Source organism: Stegodyphus dumicola, chromosome 9 (assembly GCF_044657685.1).
Source record: "Stegodyphus dumicola isolate Sdum_Otavi_A_Nest chromosome 9, ASM4465768v1".
Taxonomy (NCBI): domain Eukaryota; kingdom Metazoa; phylum Arthropoda; class Arachnida; order Araneae; family Eresidae; genus Stegodyphus; species Stegodyphus dumicola.
This window is the reverse complement of record NC_140776.1, coordinates 58,943,361-58,969,576: the sequence shown is the minus strand read 5'-3', so window position 1 is coordinate 58,969,576 and position 26,216 is coordinate 58,943,361. Positions and strand designations below refer to the sequence as shown.

The 26,216-nt window shown below is 32.4% G+C and overlaps 1 protein-coding gene across 2 annotated transcripts in view; it reads left to right on the top strand.

Moving 5' to 3' along the window:
* The window catches only part of LOC118204170 (forkhead box protein K1-like), a 71,788-nt gene that overhangs the window by 38,621 nt on the left and 6,951 nt on the right, over positions 1-26,216 (top strand). Inside the window, exons 2-6 of one of the 2 annotated variants that reach the window (XM_035376499.2) lie at positions 15,546-15,734; positions 16,292-16,628; positions 20,826-21,019; positions 23,042-23,259; positions 25,138-25,299. In XM_035376499.2, coding sequence (XP_035232390.1) covers positions 15,546-15,734; positions 16,292-16,628; positions 20,826-21,019; positions 23,042-23,259; positions 25,138-25,299 — 1,100 coding nt within the window. The remainder of the gene's footprint in view (positions 1-15,545; positions 15,735-16,291; positions 16,629-20,825; positions 21,020-23,041; positions 23,260-25,137; positions 25,300-26,216) is intronic. The other variant, XM_035376506.2, reaches the window with a different exon arrangement.

Genomic DNA, 26,216 nt, shown 5'->3' with positions numbered 1-26,216 from the left:
CAAAACAGTATCTTGGGGGATAAAGACTTGTAATAATTTCGTTTGACTTCTGATTGCAATGTTGCCATCTATGCACAATATCGTTTATTTTTCAGCCTGTGCAAATATTTTGTAAACTAACGTTCAGAACTGGTAACTCGTTCCTGCACCGGTGTGTAGACTAGATTTGCCTCACCCTGTTTCTTGCAAAATGCAGTAATCTTTAGAATAAATCATGTTTGTAAAGATGTTATGTTGTGTTAATTCTTACAGAAATCAACTATTATATTTTGTAGTAACATAGAATCAATTTGGAGGGATCCTTTTAGTACCTTCTCATTTTAATATATTAGATTAATAGTTTGAGCTTTGATCAGCTCTGTAGGTGATAAGTGTTTAAGATTTACTTCAGTTGATAATAAGTATTTTCTGAGGAAATTCTTTATAATTATCTAAAACATTTTTCGCTTATTAAGAAAACTGTAATAATCAATAATCTAATATATAAAGTTGCTCCAAAGAGTATTCAACATTCGTTTGATTGTCTAAACATTGCGTCATTAAAAAATGAACTAGAAATTTTATTTGTGCAATGTTGAAAAATACAAAACAAAGATATGGCTCAGGCACATTTCGAAAGAAATTAAATAAATTTATATTACCATTAAGCAAAAACATTTTATATTCCATTGCATGAGTCCAAAAAGTACTCGACTCTTTTCTAAAATGGGAACGAAAAAGGCTTTATGTTATAATGAATATTTTGTAGGTTGACCCTTAGACTTAATAATGGCTTTCAGTCTAGATGGCATTCTTACAAATAGTTTTTTTTTTGTGCAATCACTTTCTATTTTATACCATTCTTCCTCTAAATGTTGTTTTAGCTTCTTGTTTGTAATATCTTCATTTCTGATCCTTCGACCTAATTCTTCATATAAATGTTCAATTGGATTGTTTCAGGTACTTATGCTATGTTTTACAACAACCAAAGTGTGGTCTTTGGCGCTTTATGCTTCGGATCATTATTCTGCATGAACACAAAATCTGTCAATAATCCATTAATTGAGCACTGGCATGTAAATTTGCTTTCAGAATGTTAATATGCACCTTACGGTACATTATGCCATCCATAAAATGTAGTTTCGCTACATCTGCTTAAAAACGCCCCCCAACCCATAACGGAACGTCCGCGATGTTTTACTGTTGATCTGAGATATCTTGGTTCAAATTCTGTATTTGGTTGTTGTTCGGTGTCTGAAAGAGTACTGCTTGGCAGAATTGTTTTACGCCAAGCAGAGTTTGGCTTTAGTGTAACCCTAAAGTTATTTCGTTTTTACCTTATTAGTATGTATGATTTTTTGACTTGATGTGAGAGCATATGGTTGCTCGCTTTTAGCTAATTTACATAGGTAACTATAAGCACATGCGTGTGCTAGTATTCAATAACGTTGTTTTTGTTAAAATAAATTTGTTATTGTTAATATTACAGTCCACTTACTGAAGTTAAGTATCATTAAATAAGTTCGAGCTATCTTCGGCAAGAACAGCTCCATACCTTGCAATTACCATCTGCATCAAACAAATTATATAGTCAAAAGTCGTTAATCCGGACTCGTCGGGACTTCGGCGATTCCGGATTATAGATAATCAGTTTAAATCTCGTAAGATGGCATGCAGAAATTCTAAAATTAAAAATATGAAATCGTAATTTATGAAATAAAGAACAATTATGATCTAAAGGGTATCAAAATTTTTTTTTAAAAAAAAGCTTAATATTTATTTGTTTACTTTATTAAACATTTCTTTCAATGTAAGTTGTTTAAGCTGCTTCATTTTATGTGATAATACTTTCTCTTTAATTCTATAAACAGACATAATTTCTTGTTCAGTTACAAAGTTCCGCTGTTCCAAGTCCCGTAATTGCTGTGCCGAGAATACAGACTAACTTGTCAATCGAAATTTTTTCGTTTTCACTAACCTCTCTGTCACCTTCTTCATGTCTTTATCCATTTTTTTCAGCAATTCCACTTTTTGTTTGATGGACATCGAAACGTACTTTCATTTTGTAGATCCTTTGGGAGCTCCGGCATCGGAAATTCTATTTGACATAATCGAAAGTTCAAGTTTACTTTTATAAAATTGCTTTTACGGTCTGAAAAAAGTAATAAGCCGGATCCAGTTCGAAGATTAAGGAACAACGCAATCATCAACAGTAACTGAAATAGATAATTAGATAATTTTAGCTCATACCGACCGTTATACATTAAACGCGCACGCGAAAACGTATTCTGCACTTGCGCACACGCATATGCGCAGGACGCGTAAACGCCTATGCGCATGTGTCGACGCATGCGCAGAAAGTTTTTAGCTTTGAGGTCCGGATTATGGGTGTCCGAATCAACTACTTTTGACTGTACTTACTTTTATCAGTAAATATGACTTATTTCCAAAAGTCTGGAGGCTTGTTTACATATTTTTTCGCAAAATAACCTCTCCACCCCCCACTCCCCCGGCTTCAGACACTTTTTTTTTTTTTTTAAGGGGGGGGGAGCTGATCGTCCTTTATAACAGGACTGTGGTGTCAGTAGGGAAAATAACTGACTCCGACTCCTGGAATTTTAATGACTCTGACTCGCTCATATATATATAGACATATACACATGGGTTACAGCTTATTTTTTTAATATAAAAGAAGTAATAGACGCTACAGGAAAAAAAAAAAAAAGAAGAAGATGGCATAGCAAATTATTTATATTAATTAGCATTTATTATGAAATATTAGTTATTTCTAAAAAAACAGCTTCGGCAAGATTTTCTTTGTTGGAGGTCCATAGATCCGATTTGATAAACTTCAGAGCTGAGAAGAGTCTTTCCATACTAACTTGAGTAGGAGGAAGAGCTGAGCTTTTACTGTTAGGGCTACTTCTTTTAACTTTTCAGGATATATTTTTATAAGTTCTAAAAGAGGTGTCTTGCAAGCGCAATTATATTTATCTATTTCTTCAAAGGCCATGTAGAAATCTTGTTTGTATTTTTTCATTTTTATATCAAAAGGCTCTTGTTTCTTTACCTTCAAACCCCTTGCCTTTCTATATATTATCCAAAAATATTTCTGAAAATCTAATTTATCATTGAAAAAGGATGATAGAGACTCAATTGCAATGTCTGCAGTTTGACTGTCCTGATTCAAATTCTCCAATTGTTCCGAGAATAATTTCATTCTTAGTGAAAGTTCATAGATGACTTTCTTTGCTTTTTTAATTTGTTCATGATCCAAGAAAATTTGGTGTTTCAGCAAGATCTCATTGTCTAGCAAACTAGTCTCTCTTTTCTTCATTGAAGAAATGATTCCTTCTGCAATAAACCCTCCATTTCAGAAAGAACAAACATCCCATTCTTCTGTTCTCGCCTCTTGTCAATTCTTCAGATTGCAGCTTTTTTGTGGCTATATACAGTATAGAAAGAAGAGTTTCCAATTCTGCAAGATCATTCCACAGTCTTTCTGTTAGTGAAATATTAGGGTTATCTACATCTCCTAAAAAAAGTTCTTAATTCTAAAAACCTCTTTATCATCAAATATGTGCTTCCTTATTGCATGGCTTAATCAATAATTGCTCCTTTTCCTGCTTGCTTCCTGAAGCATCAATTTTAGGAGTTCTTGTTGCTATTAACATATCTCACCTAAATTTACCAGTGAGATTTGTAACTAAATGAATCGGTTTAATCACTAATGGCAAATATCACAATCATCCCCCTTATATTTATTTATTAATATGTCAATAAAATAGAAAATAACTATTTATTAATGTATACAGTTCATAAATAAAAATAAAAACTTAGCTTGTCATTAATTTTTTTTTCAATTCATTTTAATTTCATTTCAAATTCAAACTGTCCAACAAAAACTGGAGTCGGAGTCGACCTGTTTCTGGCGACTCCTTTTACCTCAAAATCTGTCCAACTCCATGACTCCCGACTCCACAGCCCTGCTTTGTAACCAAACTCTTGAAGAAAATTTCTTACATATGAGTGGATGTAAAATAAGTGATTTACTCTAACCTTACCAATTAGTTTTTGTATCTCAGAGTAAAATCATCCTGTGTTGATGAACTACTGTCAGACACAAGTTTACGGGGGGAATTTGTGTCACCAAGCAATCTTGTCACCTTGTGTAGACTAACCTTTAAAGAATATGATTATTTATTGTGACGAATAACGTTATTTAATAAAGTTTTAAGAAGTACTGGTCACTTTTCACAGGTTGTAGTCTTAGAGATGTGGTCACCATCAGAGGTTATTCTATGTGTTTTATAAACGAGAAACAATGGGGAAAATGGGTTTAAAAGAATTGGAAATAGCTAGTTTTACGAACGCCGTGGCTTAACTTGTCATATCTGCGTAAAATGGCTGATGATAAATTTAATTTGCTGTACTCGTTATGTTAAACAGCAAGACTGCAAAATCTGTCTGTAATTTCTGTGTTGAATACAAACACATAAACACGCTCATTTTATTGTATTTATATCCAAGAGCCCTAGTGATAAGACAAATTCTGAACGGTGTGACAATAAAAATTGTGTTCTTTCTTCCGTTTTAAAGGTCAGACTTGCCCTTTATTGTGTGTATCGTCAGTGTCTTGGGGGAAGCAGGTATTAAGCAAGTTATGATTTTGTGTGTAACATCGTGTTGCAGTTTGATGTGCGAGTGAGTTTCAGCAAACGTACTGCATGCCTAGGGGGATCGTTAATATTCTGATAAATAGCTTAAATACGAGGCAGTTTGCTCCAAAATGTCCTTCATTCTTTCCTTAAATAAGTTGTAATGTCATATTGTGCTTAGCTATCATAAAACGTACGCGATGTTGAAGACTAGGTGAATTATCATCAAGTCCTTTAAAGTACTAAAAAGTCAGGAAAAGGGTGTAAAGAACCCTTTATTAACTCGGATAAGGTTTAACAGTCAGCACCAACTCGTGGTTAGAAAAGCCAATACTTTTGGTGTAACTCAAAAGGTAATGGATAGCTTAAAACTGAATAAAATAAGAGTAGCCTGGCAGCTTCGCAGTTTAACTATCGCGCAATCTGACTCTGACTGAAAGTCGACGTAAACAAATCTTATGGCGAGAATAACTCTACATCTCAAAATTCTAATCGCTATAGAATCAAAGTAGCAATATGGCCTTCAAGCAGGCAAAACATGCTCAGATTTCACCTTCCAAAAGCTTCTTTTAAATATTTCCTTCCTAGTACCTAATTTGAATATCGCATGTGTTGAAAATTTGCGTACTAGCAGGGAAATCAAATGAGACTGAAAAGGAAAGATACTTTAGCTAAAATAACAGGTTAGAAAATTAAACAATACTTTGTATATTATTCCTCTGTTCCCCAACAACTTTACATAATTTACATGTTGATTCTGAACACAAATGTCCAACAGATTTATATATATTAAGCTTTTCGTGAACTTGGAATTTGAAACTTGAAAGAACAGTTGGCATTTAGCTGAGTAAGCTTCAATCAGTATTAGAGAGTGTTGCCCTAAGGCGGTAGCAGTTAATTAGTTTTTAAGTATAGAAGCACGGCACTGATAAGGCGAAAAAGAATTGGTGGAGCTGGTGACAGTAACAGCACTTATTCTTTTCTTGCAAAATTTATGAGTATTTCTCATGCTTTCAAAAATAAGTTCAGAATATCCACCGGTGACTTGACTTTCCTTAATTCTTATAGCAGGAAGATGATGAAATTCATGATTGATTGAATGTTTTCATTAGCTTGTGTTACCTCTGAACCATTCCATGTGCATATTTTCCTCGTATATAGTTGGGATTTTTTCTTCAGAGTTCTTGAGCACGGGAAAATGTTTGCCTGTCATTTAAACCTTTCTACCTGCTTGTTCAGCTTTCGTTGTTTTGGAAGGATGTTGATGCATTTTGAACACCCCATGTAACTGCTTAAGTAGTCCTCGGTAGTAAAGACAAATAGGACTTTCTTCTTTCTTTAGTGGGCATTCAGTACTTCTGTAGTTTAAACTACATTTTACACATCTTGTAGCATTGAAGCATAGATACTGTGTGTGGTCAAACGTTAAACGTCATTTTTAGCACTGGATTGGGGCCTTTTGGGGGGGGTGAATGCTTCTGTCCTTTTATTAATGCCTAGAATGTTGTTAATATTATATATGGCTTTTTCTGCTTCATTTTTCTCAAATAGATATATCGGCAGTTTTTCGATAATATTTCCATTTTTCTTCAAAAATTCTTTTACCTGTATGGTGAAGAAGTGTCTGGCTGCAAGGTCATCTTTGATGATTCCTTCGGAGATCATCTTGGGAATTCTTTGAATAATAGCTTCACTGGTTTTTCGCTTTTACTCTGATATTCTGATATGAATAAAAAAAAGAATATTTCATTTCTGCAGACTTTGCACCATTAGGGATTGGCCAACTTGATTTTTCACATAGATAAGAAAGAAAGTTTTCTTTACCTTTGCTTTAACTTGGTCTATACAAATCATCGGTGATTCTTTGTTTAGCTTGCACCAGTCAGAATTGCTGATTGAAATTGTAGGAAGTTTTCCTTTCCCTAACCATATAACTCATTATTTGTTGGCACATCACTTAGTAGTGGAAATTTATTCTACTGTGGAATTTCAATCATCTCAGCAGGGGCAATTTTCACCACTTTCTTTGGAGATTTCCAGTTTGTTTTTCCTTTACTTTTAGTCTCCGTTTCTTGCATCATTTCGCTCTGAGCCTCAGAATCAGAATTATTATTTTCCAGATTCTCCATATTTTCCATAATTTCAACTTCGCTTTTATGGAATGCATTTTTGCTCTCTTTAGGAATATTTCGCATCTCCAAATCTCAACACGAGCTAAGTGTATACAATTAACCTTAGCAATGATTTGTTGTATACATTCAGGCATAAACTTAAATGCTGGATCATTGACTACTATTTCAATAGTTTTCCTGTATTCTTCCTCCGCGTATTTTAAACTCTGGTACTGTTCTAAGTATTAGTGAATCATCTCTTCGACCTTTTTTTCTTTCCAGTTTGCTTTGAAGAATTGGTTTGCTTACTCTTCTTTGTTTTTGTATCTGTCTTCTGTTGTTTTACAAAATCTTCAATTTTTAAACTTTCTGAGATTTTTGGTATGACAAAATTGTCTTCAGAATATTTCGACATTTTTTCTTAATGATATTTAAAGTAAAAGAGTAATATCTAAAGAATAAGTTTATCCAGAGCTTGGACAATTGGTTTTTATTTATTTATCGGTTTTTATTAAGTTAGCCTCAACTCATCTGCAGTATTAAACATTCCTTTGGTACTGAAATAGATGCAGTCTAAAGCTGTATTCAGCAATTTTTCAAACAGTCTTAAAAAGCCTATTTTTATTTTCTCGCCCAAAAAGTTCCCTTAGCCTGGAATTGGCCTCATAAAATCCCTACTTTATTTTTCTGTTTGAGGATTATGATGAACTTTAGAATAATTTTGGAGACTTAAAATGTTAAGTCTTGGCATGGGCAGCAATTAAACCTTGGAAAAAAGAGAGGTCACAAGAGTTTACCACCTGAATTACTCAACGAAATTCATGGCTTTCCCCAGTAGTCAACATAATTTCCTCGATTATCTGCATATGTTTGAACGGAATCGAATTTCTGCGTAGTTGTTTAAGAAACGGTTTTCTATGCAGATTTTTTTTTTTTTTTTTATTCTCGTATTTTTGAAGGATAATATTTAAAGATTGTAGCTTAAAGTATTGAAATGTTTATCATATTAGGGAAATAATTCCAAATTTCGAACACCTGGCATTTGTAAACTGTAGCGCAGTGATAAACGGTAATGTTTATTAATGGAGTGATAAGTAAAAATATTGATAACCATAATTGCTTATCTCTATGTTAATCGAAATATTGAGAGAGGAAATTTAAAAAATAAAAAGCATTTGTCGTTGTTCATTTCCTGCTTCCCCCCTTCCAGTTATAAAATAAATAATGCGTAGTAATAGCAAATCGCTGAAATATGTTTTCAAGAACTAAGGGAGCTTCCCAGGGATAAATAGAGTCCTTCTAAGTCCTGGGAGCTTCCTCCCTTTAGTTCTTAATATTCTGCTTTTCCTGTAACCTTAATTTTTCATTTCGTCCTAAAGGGTTTTTTTTTTTTTTTCAAATGTTTAATTTTTCAAGTTTGATTTTTTATAGTTAGATATTACATTTTTATGCTCGTTTTAATTTCTATTCTCGTTTATAAATTTACCAATGGAACAACAAAAGCAACTGAATGAAAAAATTCAGTTGGAAGTCTGACCTCATCAAAGGGAAGGAAGACAAATTGTATGTTATTGGCCTATGTTATTTAAATTTGTTTTGAAAAGCTGAATAATAATTAGTTGTTAATAATGTCCTAAAAGTTATTTATTAATTTTATTATTTTATATATATTTAACTAATTATAATTAAATATATTTATATAGTATTAAAAATGAAATATACGTTATAGCGTAAAAAGTTTTGAAATTACGGAAATTAATAAATGTTTACATAAAATTTTTCATTAACTTATTATACTGACTCGTTCTTGCAATATTTATTTAGTTAACAACATTACTGACAACTGCGTGTTTGATTTGATTAATGCTGTTTCATTTTGTGGCAAATAAAGTTGGGCATTTGATTAATGCTGCTTCTTTATTTTGTATTCATTTAAATATTAATTTTTTCGAAGAAGGAGGAAAAAAGTTCCGGCTGTTATCTGCTGTATTAATGTGATGATGGGTCATGAAAAAATATTTAAAAATCTATCTTTGAAAACTCCACCCCTTTTAGAAGTGAATTCTAATAAATTCTTGACTGAGCTCAGACCATACTTATTAATTCATGACAGCCGGTATACAGCTTGCTATCTGCAAGCTACACACGGCAATAGTGGGAAAAGGAAAAGAAAGACCTTCCATTCCTATTTATTCACCTTTCTTGGCAATTCTCTTAAAAGATCTTGTAACTTCTGTAAAAATCGATAGTCTTTAAACGGGCACAGTAAAGAATGCTGTGTGACATATTTCTTTACGAAAATGCTGCATTTAGAAAAAGAAAGCAATCATTGTGTAACTTAACCTTCTGGCTGTTTATTCGAGTTCATTCCATTTGGAGCTGAAATGTCAAGGCAGTTATAGAGGAACTCGTTCAATATTGACTGAGTTCCCTTTTAACCAGTTTCTCGTTTCGTCATTTGTTGATTCTTCGAACTGTTCGCTCTTTTCATTGTTTGTAAACAGGTCTGCAATCATCGGGTCATTAAGCCATTTTATTTGTGGACGTATTACCAATTTTTCCTAAGAGAGTTCCAACCCTCATCTCCTTCCGGCTTTCCTTAGTTTGAGCTAAGCCTTTTTTTTTTTCCTCGTTAGTTGTCTCCTCCCTTTTTACATTCGTAATAGCATTTTATTTTTTTAGTCCTGTGTATTTTATTTTCCATTTCTAAGATACGCTGCCCTCATTCATTAGTTTCATTTTGTGTTGAATTTAAAGCTAAGTAAATGAGCTCTTTTTTTTTCCCTTCCCCAGAAAGTTTGAATATATTTGGGGGGGAAGGGGCTAGTGTCGCAGTTGCTCTAAGAGTTATAAAAAGTTTTGATTTGAAATTTACTTGCAGTAAAAAGCCAATTATGTATATACTACTTCTTTATTTGCAAGTGGTATAAAGGACTGTTGGATAGTTGTTGAAATTTTATTATTAGCAGATAATTCACTCTGCGTTGTAAAATGCGTCTCTTAATGAAGTGTTAATAATATTTGGTTTTAAATGGACTTTCTCAAATTATACTGTAGTTTACAGAACTGCCTTTTTTCTGCTTAAGATAGGTTGTTAAAGCTCTTTTTTATTTATTTATTTATTTAAACATAACATGTTACGTGTTGCAGGGTCGAGGACTTCTTGTTTTTTCAATGGCAGCCCTTTCAAACTCGATTTTAAGCTGAAAGAAACTATGTAAAACGACTTAACGCAATCTGAAGTACATGGAGGAGGGGAAAAAATAGCACTTTTAAGATTTGGGGGGGGGAGAGTTTGTTGTTTCTAGTACGGTGTCTTTCCGACCTCGCAAGATATCCGCATAATTGCTTATTAACTGTTCCGCGGTAACTTTATGGCAAACAAAACGGTTAGAGGCGTATCAAACATAACATTTATTTCTTTCTGGTTCAGATAACATTTTGTAGGAGCAAAATGAATCCACTGAAGAAGACTATGCAGAAAGCCCAATGTACGCTTTTTCTTGCAATTCTGTTATAAAAACATGTCAGCCATGATGAAGTATCTTGCTGTTGCATTTCTTTTTTATTATAGGCAGGTTTCTTAAAATCGTGTTCCTCTCAAACACATCTGAAGATTAGAATACTGTAGCAGTAATTAATTCACTTTTTGATGTCATTTCTTCAACAGTTTTTTCATCTTTTGTTGAGAACAAGCAACATTTGGAATATGTAAAATGTTTTAATTGTTAGTTTATAGACACCTACATTTCAAAATGATTTTATTAGTGTCAACAATAACGTGACTAGCTGATATACCTTATGCTTTTGATTTCATCTTTCATTGTCTCTGTAAATCTTCTGTAGCATTGTTAGCATCTCTTAAGTTGATTCCTAAAGGAAAACACAAAATCTGATGTTATAGAAAACTGTGAAGTTAATCGAATGTGGTATGACACCATAGATGTTTCTACATTTAAAAAATGTATTCCCTTCCTCTGTTCTTTTGTTCACCATAGAAACAAAGAATGTACAATTTCCTTTCCCTCTATATGTGTATGTATATATACAGAGGCATTTTACTTACAAAGTCTTCTGTATAAGCTCTTTGGCAGAAGCAAATTTTTGGAGGTGTGTTAGATCTCCAAAAATTCCAAGCAGCTCCCAGTCATTTTCTGTATTCACATTTAAAGCATAAAAAAGTACCATACTTATTGTCTTAAAACGAAGCTCTCGGATATTTATGTGAATTGTGCCTCCCAGTTCGTAAATCTGTCATTGGTCAGAAAGTGATAATTCTGAAATTTTTATGCAGCCGTTTTGTACACGTTACACTGATCAAAGTTAAGAAATTTAAAAATGAGCTTAAACTTTAATGTCATGGTTTAAAATTTAAAGAATTTGGGTTGAAGTTCTTCTGAATCTGTGGACTGTCATATATATATTTAAGATGGAAATCCAAGAAATTTTGATAAGCAATTAAATTATGATTATCAAAGACCTTTGCAAAAGAAAGAGGAAATAGTTAGTAGACAGTCACTGTAGCCTTATGCTGTGTTTTAAACAGAATATCAATTGATAGGTCTCCCTGCATTTATGAGAGTTTTATCTGCTATGTTTGTAAATTGGGGGGGGCTGGAGAAAGGGCGGTTACTATAAATTAAAGTTGGAATTTTTGATGTATTGAAATGTTAATAGAATTGATAATAAATCACCATATTAGTGGACAACTCTTGTACCATCTTCTGTTTTGGAAATGAATGAAATATAATAAGATTAGTTTATCATTTTTTATTTAAGTGATTATTCAGTGACCTAGAACAATAATTGAAATTAATTATAAAAAGAAGGAATGTAGAATTGGCTCTGAAGACATGTAACAAAATTTTGTGACCTTAAATTTCTTTCAGCTATTGAAAAGACATTAACTTTGCATTTTATTTTATTAGCCTGTTGTAAGATGCATGATGTGTTGTACTACAGCCCAGCCCCTTAAAAAAAGTTAAATATTCTCAAATCGCAAAACCGAAATTTTCTAATGCCTTGAGTATCTGCATATCGTTGACTCTCAGAACATTTCTTTTATTACTGTTATACTTTGAGTGCTATATTTTTTTTTTTTTTTCAGAATTAAGAAATAAGTCATTGTTGATTTTTCTGTACAGTAGAATAAAAGCAATAAATTATTTTATTACTTTAAATTTTTGGATAAGGTAGCAAAAATCTTTGTTGGGCGTATAATTTCTTTTCGGAAAAAATGTATTCTTATTCGCTTTAAAACCAGTAGTTATATTGTTTTTATATATGACGGCATTTCAAAAAGTAAAGATGCAATGGCTCGCATTCCTTAAAAAAAAAAAAAAAAAAAAAAAAAAAAAAAATTTTATTTAGAAAATGCCAGTTACATCTTATTAACTGGATTATTTATTATTTTTCGACATAATCATCCCGTTATCCAAACATTTGTCAAGTCGGTGCACAAGCTTTTGTATTCCACAGTCATAGATGGTTGCCGCCTGTTGGAACCCAGCGCGCACACAATTTCCTGTACCCTAACTTGACAGTCACAACTTCATAAAGAGTTGTCATTAACACTTCCGGTATGATCCGATGCAATTCTTTCAATTTGAGACGTCTATTTGCACGAATTGCTTCCTCTGTTCTCTGAAGAAGGGCATCAGAGATCACAGATGGCTGACCTGTTCTTTATTCGTCATGAACATCGGTCCTACCTTGAGAGAAATGACAATACCAATTTGTTACATTTTGTCGATTCATAATGTTCCCATAAACAGAAACAATTTCTTTGTGAATGTCCGCTAGTCGCTGACCTTTTGCATGAAGAAAACGTATGACGGAGCGCACTTCTCATTTGGCGGGATTCTGAATCTGCGCAGCCATTTTAAACACAACCTACTCCAACCAGAATCAACGTTGAAATGCCGAACGATCGCGAGGAGAGAGTTAACCCCTGTGTTGCCAACTTGCTCACCAAAACTTTTCTGTTCCTCTGGCGTACAGTGTATCTTTACTTTTCGAAATGCCCTCGTATTATAAAATTTACATTTGAGATAAAAACTACTGAAATGTCTGGCTGCTATTACTTTAAGATTGACCAAAGATGTTTTGTGTACAGCCTATAAAAGTTATGTTCATCCTGTTGTTGCTTTTTTTTAAACCAATGGCGGGCCCTCAGCCGACTTTGTTACTACTAAGGCCGGAAGTGGCGATCATTTTATTATGGAGCACCTTATAGATAGGCCACCTCTGTCCTCTATGAAGGGATAGATGTTTACAACTATGCCTTTTCTGGGATTCGAACCTGGGCTCTTTGGTATTGCAGTTGCCTCGCCTAACCACTATACGGTCTGGGCGGCTGTTGAATTAAGTAATGAGATTTTCATTACTGCTTCAGATTCTATTAGAAGCAAGCTTGATATTGTTACAAAATGTACAGGCGAGGTAAGATGGCTTCTCCGCAAAGCAGTTTTAGGGTTGCCATAAAATGGCAAGGAAAGGCAGGGTTGCCATATTTGGCAAAAAATCACCCATTTGGCGAGAAAATTGGTGATATGCCATGACTGATGGAGAACCTTCTGGAATGAATTCTTACCGTTTTAGCCCAGAATATTCTCGAATACAAGCCGAAAGCTATATAAACCCTGCTGGTCCGCAGTCAGTTAGTCTCAGAGAGTGTCTCGTCTAAAGTGCGAGTGTGTCATCTAGTTAGTCTTTGCGAAGACTATTGAGTTGGCAGACGGCCAGCGAGTGCCGAGTGGTTCGTCAAGTGCACCGAAGGAGTCTCTTAGTGCATCGTCGAGAGAGCGTGTTGAGCTCTGGGAACGACTGAACCGAAGAGTTGGGAGCTGTGCTCTGTGTGTCGAGTGCATCGCAAGTTGCAGCGTGGAGAGTCTTGAGAGTATGCGGAGTTCCGAGAATGACCAAGCAGAGTTGGGAGCTGTACTCTAGTGCTTTGCAGTGATAGCCTGATTACCTGAAGGCTATGTCGCTGATCATGTCAACGTGTTTATAGTTGTTCATAGACGACTGTAAAAACGTGTTTTGGAGCTGTCCTGACAATACTGGCCAATAAAGTGTGTTTCGATACTTCATCAAGTGTCGTAGTTATTCACTCCAAATCTACGAACCCCGTACGAGCGTGAAGGAAGAAAATAACGTAACAACTGATGTCAGAACAAAGAAAAAAAGTAACAATATTTTCAACATTATAAACAACATGTTGCGATTGATCAGGGTGGCACAAAAACGAATCCTATTGCTGCTGTGGAATTACACACAGATTTGGAGCCTTGAAAGGAGTGCTATGAATATTGTTGAAAAAAAATCTTAAGAAAAGAAAAGTTTTTTTAAAATACTATAGACCAGCAAGTGACAAAAAGACTTAAAACTCGTAGATCCTTCCTTTTAACTGTATATGATCTTTATGATGCTTAAGATATTCCTACACCCAATCATCAGGTTTTCTCACAGAAGTGGGACTCCGTTTTAAATTTAGGTAAGCTGGAAAAACACCTGGATCGTGTTTAGAATGTCACAAACACCATTCCACTCTGAATGAGTTAAAAAATGCTGCTCTGTCTCTATGCAGTCTAGGTACCCTCTAGACCAGAATCTGCCAAACTTTTTTTGATTGTCAACCCTAAAAAATTTTATAATCTATCGACCCCCCCCCCTCTATAAAAAAAAGATAAAAAATAAAAAAACTTAACCTATTTCTTAAATGATTTATTTTGACAAAATCCAATTTTTACATAAATCAATGAGAAGAATGTGCTTGATGATACTTGGCTAGATTAGCAATGTTTGGTTCGAAATTTATTAGTTTGTCAGAAATTGCCTCAGAGCTCCACTTTTAATTTATTTCTCTGCTTCGTTAAAATAAATTTAACATGACTGAAGCCAGATTCAACCATATATGAGCTTGGGAATGCAATTAAAATGGCAAATGCTGTATTACAAGGTTTTGGGTCATTTTAGCATAATATTTATATTTGTCCAAAATTTTCTCACAGTTAAATTATTAAAAAGCATCTTTGCTTCAACGTCAAGTAATAATTTAATGACTTCATCTTGCAAATGACTGTTGATATTTTCAACTTGAGCAGAAAGTGCGATAATCCATTCTGGGATATACGTGTTTTCCGTATCTCCAGAACGTAATTTGAAATCATCTGTTAATTTTTCGAGATTATTTGCATATATTTCCAATTCTTCATCAGTTATATCCAATTGTCATAAATTTGAAAAGTATTGAAAATCTTTGCATAGCAATGAAGACTTAAACAAGTTTAACTTAAAAGCTTAAAATAACTGTCAGTGCTTAAATTAGTGTAATATATTTTCCTTAGAGCCATATTTGAATATCATTGAACTTTGAAAATATATCTGCCAAATAAAAAATTTTGTTTTTATTTATTTTTTTAGATATTTTTAACATCATCACTTAAGGCTTGATAAATTTTTGTAAGAAATTCTGTAACTGTTTCAAACAGTTCAAGTCTTTGTAAACATACACCTCTTGACAACCATTGTATTTCAGTGTGTAATAATAATTGGTTTGATAGTTCATGAGTGCTAATCTACAAAGTAATATTTTTTTTTTTTTTTTTAAATATGATAAAAGATCTATGGAATAAAACTTATAAAAGTTAAATGTTTGAAATACGTATATTTTTTTATCTCATTTTTCAGTTTTCCTCCCTCCTTTTTTTGTTTGTTTTTGGCCTTTCACTTAAAAAAAATAAATAAAATAGGGTTGCAAGTAATGTGTTCTGATGATAAGTATTTTTTCTTGCAGATGTATATTTAGGTTTCCTAGTACAAATATCAAAATAGTATTTCAGTCACTTATTGATGAAAGCAGTCCTCCAAGTAGATCCCTTCCTGAGTTAATGCCACACAAGCCTATGGCACCTTTACGGATAAATATACCAGACTCAGAAACCCATTTCATAAGTCCTGCACCTTCTCCTACAGGTACTATAAGGTTTGTACAAGTTATTATTATTTCTAATATGTGACAGTGTTAAGTAATATATAACTTTACAAAATTTTAAATTATTATTTTAGTTATTTAAGTTATTACTATTGTATTAATATGGATATAATGTCTTTTGTGACGAATTACTTTACTAGAGAGCATACAGACATATTTAATGTTGGTTAAATATTAATAACTGAATCCACATGTATAACTGCTGATTCATCCTCCAGTTTCCCAAGGCAACAATTATCTAAAAGTAGTTTTTCTTATTTTTTTAATGATGATGCTACTTTTTGTAAAAATTTATTTTGTATCACGTTGCTGCTATGGGGAGAGGGAAAAGACGATTAAGTGCTTGTACTAAATGAAAGAAGTACATCAGCTTAGTTTCCAAGCTTAGAAAACTTTAGGACTAAAATTTATCATTAGATATATTTGAATTAACTTCAAAACTTGACCTGAATCATAAATTCTGGAAAAATAACTTTTTATTGTTTTTCTATTGGTAAAAGGATTTATTTGAAATTTAATTTTATTTTCCATCTTTTTTTGAATTTTAGTGCTGCCAATTCTTGTCCTGCAAGTCCTCGTGGAGGATTGAGCAAACGAAATATTGCAAGTGAACTTCAGATGGTGGCAGCGTATGCTGCAGCGGCTGCTACCTCTAACAGTAGTAAAGTAGACCAGAAACTTCAGTTTGCCAACAACAGTGATGGACAGCCTCCTCCAAACAGTAATGGAGCGGGGTCAAAAGATGAAAAACCACCTTATTCATATGCTCAGCTTATTGTACAAGCTATATCATCAGTGCCAGATAGGCAGTTAACTCTCAGTGGAATTTATTCATATATTACAAAAAACTATCCATTTTACAGGACTGCTGATCGAAGTTGGCAGGTATATTGGAAAATTTTCTGCTTTAAAAATGTATGGTGATGTATTAACGTAAAAGGAAATGAAGTCATTTAAAAATTATTTTCATTCATAGATTTTTTTGAATGTGTTAAGTTTGATTTGTTTGTATTATACTTCCCCAATTGCAAGCAGACTTACTTTTGTTTTGGGAAAAGTCAAATAATGTTTCTCTATGTAGAACTGGTATCATTAATGCAGTTGGTACAGTTTATTTATTTTCGATTTTCTGATATCATAAGCATAGCCACATTGTGCTTCTTTACAGATTTAATAATATCACTGTTATCGGAATTATTCTCATAACCATCAAAACATCCATTCATACAGTTAATTTGCATCTTCATTCTCACTAGGAACCTAACATAAGTTATCGTCAAAAACTCCTGAAATTACTTCAGTTTCATTCATTTCTTTCTGTTTTCTGAAAGAGAAAAGCACCAGAAAATTTAAGGTGCAGAAGATAGCAACTATTTAAATTACCAGAATGCAATGAAAACCAGGAAGTAAATGGGGAAGAGAACATAAAAGCAGTCGCATTTAATGCATTGACATTGGTTAAAACATCTAAATAAACAAGGCAGATAGAATATATTAACAGGATACATTTAAAGACAGCTTGTAGGTAGCATGGGTTATCTTGTGATCCAGAATAATGAGTAACTCATGATCTGTCCCCAATGTGTTAATGGAATTGCAAGGAATAGTAGAAGTGATAACATGGGAAAATGACAAATAAAAGAATGATTTCATTTAGCTCGTTAAAATTTTTGTTTGGCGATTTTGATTAAAATCGGTTACTGATAAGTAGGTCAATGTTTTTTATGTCGATGATGAAAAGTGTTGTGATAGTAAAAAAATTATTTTCACTTCATCTGCATTTAATTAAAACTGTATTTAAAAAAAGGGGGGGTTACATAGAGAGAGAGTATGGAGAGTTTCATTGTTTCTCAGGCAAGTTATTTTATTTATTGTAAGTGTTCTTCTCTTAAGTACTCATGGTTTTCTTATATTAAATCCATGTATTGAGCTTAAACTAACAAGACTTAGGTTATTTTTTGCTTCAGGACTAGCAAAGGTGACAGTGTAAAGTATTGTCATCTAACATTGTAGAGATTTCTGTTGTTATGCATAAAATGAAACCCTCCTCCTTTAGGCAGTTGGTTGCCTTCTGGAGAAAATGTATGGAAGAAAATAATATCTTTACAAAAAAATAACATCATTATTAAAAGCATTCTTTATGTAGTAGAATGGATAATCAGTTTCTATAGCCTGAACCACTAAGTCTGTAAGTATAAAGAATTATCTGGGAATTTTCTCCCAACTTATACTGACTACACTTGAATGACCTCAACCTAGCAAGACAGAGCCATAATTTCATGTTGTTTACATCATGTTCACTTTGCCGTTGAATATCAAGTTGAAATATTAAGTCATTAGGTCAGATAGCACTTTTCTAATCTTCAAATATAGTAGGGGTTCGCAAAGTGAATCTTTGTCAACAAGGGGATACATTTACTTCAGGTGTCCTATCCTATTTTAACCATAACATAAGAAATTTTAGCATTTTGTAATTATCCACAACATCCTTCCCTAACAAAAAGGTGCCAATTTATTAGCAACTGTGTGAATTGGCCAAATGCATTTATTTGGTTATATTTACAGTTTATAGTTACTCTTCATAAATAATAAAAGAAGTATTTTGAAAGAAAAACAGAAACTTAGCTTTGAATTTCCTTTATTTAATAATAATAATAGTTTTACAATTGGTAGGCACTGTTGAGTGAAGTGATAGTCAAAATATGAAGTGTATGGTTAAATATGATGATTATTAAGATGGGTAAATATGAAGTGTATCGCTAATACTTAAATACTCAAACGTGTGATACATGCATTCACAGGTTGGTTATTCTTATGTGGATGCAGAAATCCATCAAAAACGGGACAGTTTTACATTATAATAAAAGTAGCGGGGATTATAATCAGAAGATGCCCAAATGATTTATTTCATATAGGCAGGCGTACGCAAGCTCTCATTAAAATTTCATCATACCATATCGTAAGGTTGCTTACTGATTTGAGCCATTGTCACATTTATAACTATAATTTACTCTTTCATTTGAAGTTGTATCTTATTTCATTTCATAAAGACGAAGAATACTTGCTATTATATATTTTGATAGATGTGTATGTTGTGTTCAGGAAGAAACCTCAATAGTGTTCTGTCTAGAGATGGGTGAAATCACTTCTTAATAGGATTGAATCAGAACTGTTCACTCACAGAAATGAGTCAGTTTTTTGGTATGATTTACCGTTCATTAATAGTAACCTTAATGAAAAAAATCTAGAATGAAGGAGAAATCAAGCGGTTAGTCAGGTTGGAGTGAAAAGAATCAAATAAGCTGTGGAATAAGAAAAACCAGTTTAGTAAAATGTGAACTCCTTGCACTGATTTCTTTTTACTGTAGTTTTGAGATTCCATAAAACCTCCTTTTTACAAAGAACTAACAACAAAATTCATTCTTAAAGACTTTCATGTAGTTGGAAAATGAGAAAAATTAAACTCACATTTAACATGGGAGGATAATCATTCTTTTTTCCCCTAAAATGCGAACTGAACTTTCTAGGAACATTTTCATAAAGATTCCCTCCCTCCCCCCAAGAATCAGTTTGCAGATCTCTGTCCCTGGCATGCTTCAAAAGCAATCCGTGAATTGTAAAAAAACTACGATTCCTTTCTCTGGAATTGGAGTAAATTTGCTTGCTTAATTGATTCAGCTGATCATCCAGATAATACCACATCATAACTGCAGTTGCAATCTGAATATTATAAAACAGCTATTTTAACTTGCAGATAAGTTGTTGTAATCTAATGTGTAGAATCCATGTGCGATAAGGCATGTAAGCATTATTAGTTTCAGCCTACAATATTAAATGAAAACTAATCTTTTTTACATTTGCTTAGAAATTTTTGATATAGAACCATATGATAGAAATAATGTATTTGATAAATGTGTGCATTACATGTTGTTTTGTCAGAACATGAACCTAAGCCTGAATGGAAGTTGAGATGATTTATAGCACACTGTTATTTTATTTATAAATCACTTAGTGGTAAAAATTTTTAGATGAGTAATTATTATAGAGAAAAAGTAATGGCAAGTGCCGATCGAGTTGAAAATATTTCATCGTCATATAAATATTTACTTATTTATGATCAAATACATTGAAAAACACTTGGTAACAGTTTTAGTTATGGTAAATGTGGATTCCCTTTGCAAAATAAATACCAATTTTGAAGCATTTAAATATTGTACAGGATCTGGCAGAAATATCTCCCCACTTTAAGACAGAAATAACTAGGACAAATAGGTCCTGTTCCAAATTTTATTTTATCAAGCACTTTGTTTTAAAGCTAATGTAATTCTGTGTTTTAAAGCTAATGTAATTCTAATACCTATTATCTTGCTGAGCTATAAACCTTTTAAGCCTTCTTCTAGAATTTCTGCTACATGCATCCATTCATTGCTTTTGATATTGCTGTGTTCTCTTGGAATAATATACATATTTCAGTTTTCAACTATGCATGCATGTGTTGAGACTTAAGTTTTTATATTCTCTCCCGAAGAAAAGAAAACTATGGAGAAGACTGAACATGATGAGCAAATCATGCGTGTATTGTCACCTATTTGTGAAATGAGGCACTATCTTGTAGAATTACCATATACTAGTTTTCTATATGCATTACAACTTGTATAATTGCAAAAGTGTGTTTCCAAGATCATTATTATATATTGTAGGAAATCATAAACCTTTTTTTTCATATTATTAACATGTGACAATGACCATGCAATCTTCCTAATAAGCGTATAGATCCATGCCATGATGGCACTTGAAATGACAAGACACCCACAGGATGCTCAGTTTGTTAAATGGAGAAAATTATATTTTAATTCTGTATTCAAATCTTTAATATGAACATTTATTATATTTTATCATTGAAAAGCAAAGTAGATACATTTTTAGATTTTCGTTGTAAAATTATTGTATTTAATATATTTTATATGATTATTATTATCAAAATCGATAAATTATTTAAGAAACCATGTACAAAAAACTTGAAGTTTAATGTTTTTCATTGATAGTGTTATTAGCTTTTCACATGTGCAATGTGTTTAACAGAACTCCATCCGTCACAATTTATCTCTTAATCGTTACTTTGTGAAAGTGCCAAGATCACAGGAAGAACCTGGTAAAGGCTCTTTCTGGAAAATAGATCCTCAGTCAGAAGCGAAATTAGTCGAACAAGCATTTAGGAAACGACGGCAGCGTGGAGTTCCATGCTTTCGACCACCATATGGAGGCCTGTCATCTCGGTAAGTTGATTATAACATGTTTACATAAAAAAAGAATCAGATCATGTTTTCAAATGCCATATGATTTTAAAAACATTAGTTTTTTAACCTATTAATATTTATCTTTGAATTTTACAAGAAAGAAAGGAAAATGTGTTTATGCATTTATTTTCATAGATTTCACTGTTACCAAATTTATATATATGTCTGTATATACATAGAAAATTTTGTTTATCATCCAACAGCGACTGGAAGTTAGTTATATTAATGATGTATTAATAAGTTTTCATAACAAATAAAAGACATTCAGATTTTATTTCAGATATATGATAAAGAGTCTTAATTGAGATGATTAACTGTGGCTATTTTTTAGAATATTTTATTTAAGAAATACATATCCCAGTTTAAGGTATGGGTGCACTGAATGGATGCAATGCTTTTGTGGCATGTGTTTTATATTGAGGAAAAACACAATAAAAAAATGAATTCTGTTTCTTTTGTTATTAGCACACTGCAAAACGGCTACAAGTTGGTGCAGTATAATTTATGTCTAGTGTTTACACATCCATTTTCTTTCGAGACCTAACAGCTGTTGTTTTTCCGCTTGACCCTGTCATTTCACACACTTTTTCATTGAGGCTTCACAGACAAGCTAACATAGAATTAACATATTTACATAAAAAACTGTGTAGAAGTACTGGGAAATTTGCCTGCCTAGGAAGACCAACTGGTCAATTTTTGCAGCTGCAAAGAAATGTTTTTCTTTAAAACTCAGTTAATATTGAAATAAATAAATCTATTTATTTATTTATTTATCAGTAAATTTCAGTCAAGTAAAATAAAAGCTAAAAAATAGTAATGATTGAAATGAATAACAGAAACATAGTGAAAACTTCAGTTTGTGAATGTAAATCATTCATAAAAGACATCTGTCATCCAAAAAATTTGTAAATCAAAGTTATTTTCCCCATATTAATTAATGTAAATTGGATTATTTCATTTCTGGACCGTAGATAATTATTTATTTAGACTTTTAAGTAGCAATTTGTATACATTTTCATAATATAAAACAAATAGATATCATTAAATATTTAATAAAAAGTGGGGGATAAGAATTTAGGCAAATAATATCAGATTAAAATTTATTACAATTTGAGTTTGAGACCACTGCATTAACTATCTTTTCCCAAACACAATTTAAAGGGAAATGAAATCTGTTTAATATGATACATTTAAAATGTTCATGCCTTTTCATTTTTTAGCAGAAAAGACAACTAATCTGAAACTATTTGTTTCATAACGTCATTAGAAGTAGGTCTTACATTTTATACTCTCAACTACTGTAGCTGTAGGTTTTACATTTTGTACTCATTCTGCAAGCTTTGGATCAAAATTTTTTTTCTGTAACATGTCTTGGAAATATTACCTGATAGAGGCATGTGCACAAGAATATCTGTATATATATGAGAAAGAAATTTTTTTAAATCTGATAAAAAATGTTACACATACAATATTAATTTTTATAAAAATAAATAAAATTCAGTTAACCTTAAAAACTTTTCCTATTTCAGTGTTCACATTTACTGATTTGGTTGTGAGACAAATAACCAAATAAAGAAAACTCTAGTCGTCTTCTAGTTTAGCAGTTCATCTGATGTAGCTAGTAGCAGTTATGTAACAGTTCTTTAAAACATTTGTTATAAAACAAGTTTTACAATCTGAGAACTGTCTCCTTATTTATGTGTTGAAATAATAGGTTCTACTGTTTTCCAAATAGCAGTTTTGTATTTTTCTTTGAAAAAGTATCAAGAAGATATGGTAGCCAAATAAATTACCAGTTGTTTGATAATATAAAATTGTGTAACTATACTGAATGATATTTTAATTATATGTCTGAGTTTTTTTTTTAATTAATTAATTATTCAGAATTTTCTCATTGGATGTTCCAAAGCAAGAACTCTTGAAATGCATTTGTAAGATGATTCTAAATTTGTTGTAGCTGAACCTTTTGGAAATAACTTTTTTAAAAATTCTGTCTTGCAGATCTGCACCAGCATCTCCTAGCCATAGTGGTATGAGTGGGTTAGTTACACCAGATTCTCTTTCTCGGGAGCCTAGCCCTGTTCCAGAAATTAATCCTCAAGAATCTGATGGCAACCAGTCTTACTCTTCAAATCTTCCTCATTTTTCAACACCAGCATCTTATCTTCCAGTGCCTGGCAGTGAATCAAAACCCTGTTTCTCTAATCCTGGATCCCCTCGTGAGTGTGCATATTCTATTTTGATCATATTTTGTATAAATAAAACTATTAATCCCTTGATCTTCATTAGCCAATTCTTAGAAAGATCAAAGCCATTATTCAGTTCACTTATTTACTTGATATTGTTGGATAAAGATCATGGGACTAGAATTTCTTGTCACTGTATGATTGGAATAATTGCACTATCAAGTAGAGTACAAACATTCCTTTTAATTCAAGACTTAGATTTCTATGGTAGATAATGTGCATTCATCTTGTGAATTCAGTAGATCACTTCTTGTTCTGTAGTATTGTAAAAATTGTTTGGGTGTAGTCTTTGTGAGACAAAAATTGTAGATAAGAGGGGTTTTTTTTTCCCCTCTCTTTAATTGTTTAACTATTCTGCAATCCCCCCCTTAAGTTGTAAATTTGCTTGTTACCTGAAAAGAACAAACATCCAAAATTGCAGTTTTGGGGTAGGAAAAGAGGGATGTTAATATCTCTCAGCCTGAGTCTTTTCATGGGTCTCTGAATGATCAAAACATGACTTCCATTCTAGCATTTGTTTTCTGTGATGTATTAAAGAAAGTCTATTCCAGTGCTTAAAAGTAAAAATCAGCATTGAACATTTATTTTATTTTTGGGAATTTACAATAAATCGTTCCCTTGCAATCAAATGTTTTCTGTATGTAAAGTTAGGTGTACATGAACTCTAAGTGCATATTTCACATCTGAAAACCATCAGTTTTATCTTCAGTGATAAAATGATAAGCTCTTGTTGTTGCACACTAATTGCTTCAAATGGTGTTCATCTTAACGTGATTAGTTTGTTTCATTTCATGCAAAACGTTTCTACTATTGATTAGGAAGTTCTTTTTATGGTTATTTCTATGAAAATTTTTACACAATTTAATAAAATAATTGTGTACAATCTTAGCATTCTTGGGTTTAATGCAGCTCATAGTTTTAGATGATTTTGGTCTTCTGTAAAGATAGATATGTTAGAGCAGTAGTTCACAACCTGTTTTGCCCGTTTCCACCTGCACCCCTTTCACCATTGCTAGATAATTGCCTCCCTCCTCCTTTCCCAAACTTGAAAAATACATGTTTTCATTTAGATTCAGATAAAAATTTTTAATATGCTTTAGAAATTTAAGAATGGAAAACGTTAATAAATGCTAAAACTTGAATGAAAGGGGTTTATATATATATATATATATATTCATAAACTAAAACTTAACAGTTTAATAAAAGGTTGACTACATCCCCTTCTCCTGAAACTCAAACTCCCCTTCCCCAGTGGTTGAGAATCCTTATCTTAGAAGGATGGTGATAAGTGTTCTCAGAAAAACTTGTCAGTTTCAGAAGTGGTTTGTTTACATGTCGGAGGTAGTTTCCATAAAAGATTTCACTGTATTATTAATGATTGAGTGCAAATTGTGTGTAATATATTTTCTTCAGAATATTGTCAACACCTACTAGTTAAACTCATATTTTAAAATTTTGTTATGTATCCTGCAGTCTTTTTCTAATGTTCCATACACCTTTGACAGATTCTGCATATTTTTCATTGCTTTTTCGAAAATTCGGTTATAAAATAATAATAATAAATTGTAAAATAATACAATCTTAAATAATAATGATTTCTATATGTCCAAAAATGTGTTTGTTTTGATTTATACAAGTCACTTTATAAAGACTTATTTTTGAACCATACTATTTGAAATTTGTGAAATAAAACGTTTGTTTTTATAATTAACTGTTCTGATAAAGAAGATGTTTTTTTCAATGTTACGACCCTCCCTCCCCCCCAAAAAAAATACCAGTAAATAGTGAGACATATTATTTTGTGATACTTACATAAATGTTATCTAAGACATTCAGAATTATTTTACTTAGGTGGTTACATGAACAACTCAACACCACAGAACATAAGTAGCAGCCTTCAGCCATCTGCTCATTATATTAAACCAAGGGTATATATACCTGTACAGCCACAAAACATGGTTAGCAATGGATTACTGGATAATGGAATACATGATGAATTTCAGCATGGCTCTGGTAAGTTTCTTTGGTTATGTTATACAGCCACATCTGAGATTTTTAAAGAATTAGATTGACTTTTATGTAGATTTTATCTTTTATACTGTTCTTGCAATTACAGTGCAGGCTATTAAAATTGCAGCATTACAAAGGCAGAACCAAAAATAACAGATCTTAAATTTTTGTGAACAGTAAGAACATGCTGTTATGTACACATGATTAGTATTTCATGGCATGCACAGATTACAGGTCAGAATAAAAACATTGAGAAGCAGTATTAAATTGTAAAGTGAAATGCTAATTTTTCATTAGGGATTTATATTTACTTGTTTTTTGTGTTGTAGGGCATCTTATGCAAACATAAGATGCCCTACAACACACACACACAAAAAGAAGTGTTTCATACCATCAAATCTCATAATTAAGTCTACAGTGGTGGTGTGATATTGTTGGATATCTATCACCTCACTTCTCAGTAAGACAGTATAAAATGATGTTTTCTCCATACTTGTTCCTCTACTTAGAGTGTATAGTTGCTGCTTTGTAAAGAAAGCATACAGCTAACCTGAAATTTGCTTGAAAAGCAGAACATGCTGGGATATATTGATATGCATGTTTCAGCATTGTGGATTGTTAGCTACGTAACATTTGCTTTAATTTCTCTTGATGCTACAGCACAGAATCACATTTACAGTTGTGTCCTTAGTGATGTGTTAATGTATCAGTGGCATCATGAGGGCAATATTCATATGTGGTGGCACTGAGAGGAGTGAATATTGGAATGTTGCATTCTTCATTTTATATTCGTCAAGATCTTTCAGCAATTGAAAAATGTAGGGTGATTAGTTGCAGTGCGATTGGCATTCCAATACCTGCTAGCCAGTATGACAAACTGGCATAGAATTAAAACCTTATAGATTGCAATACTTGTAATT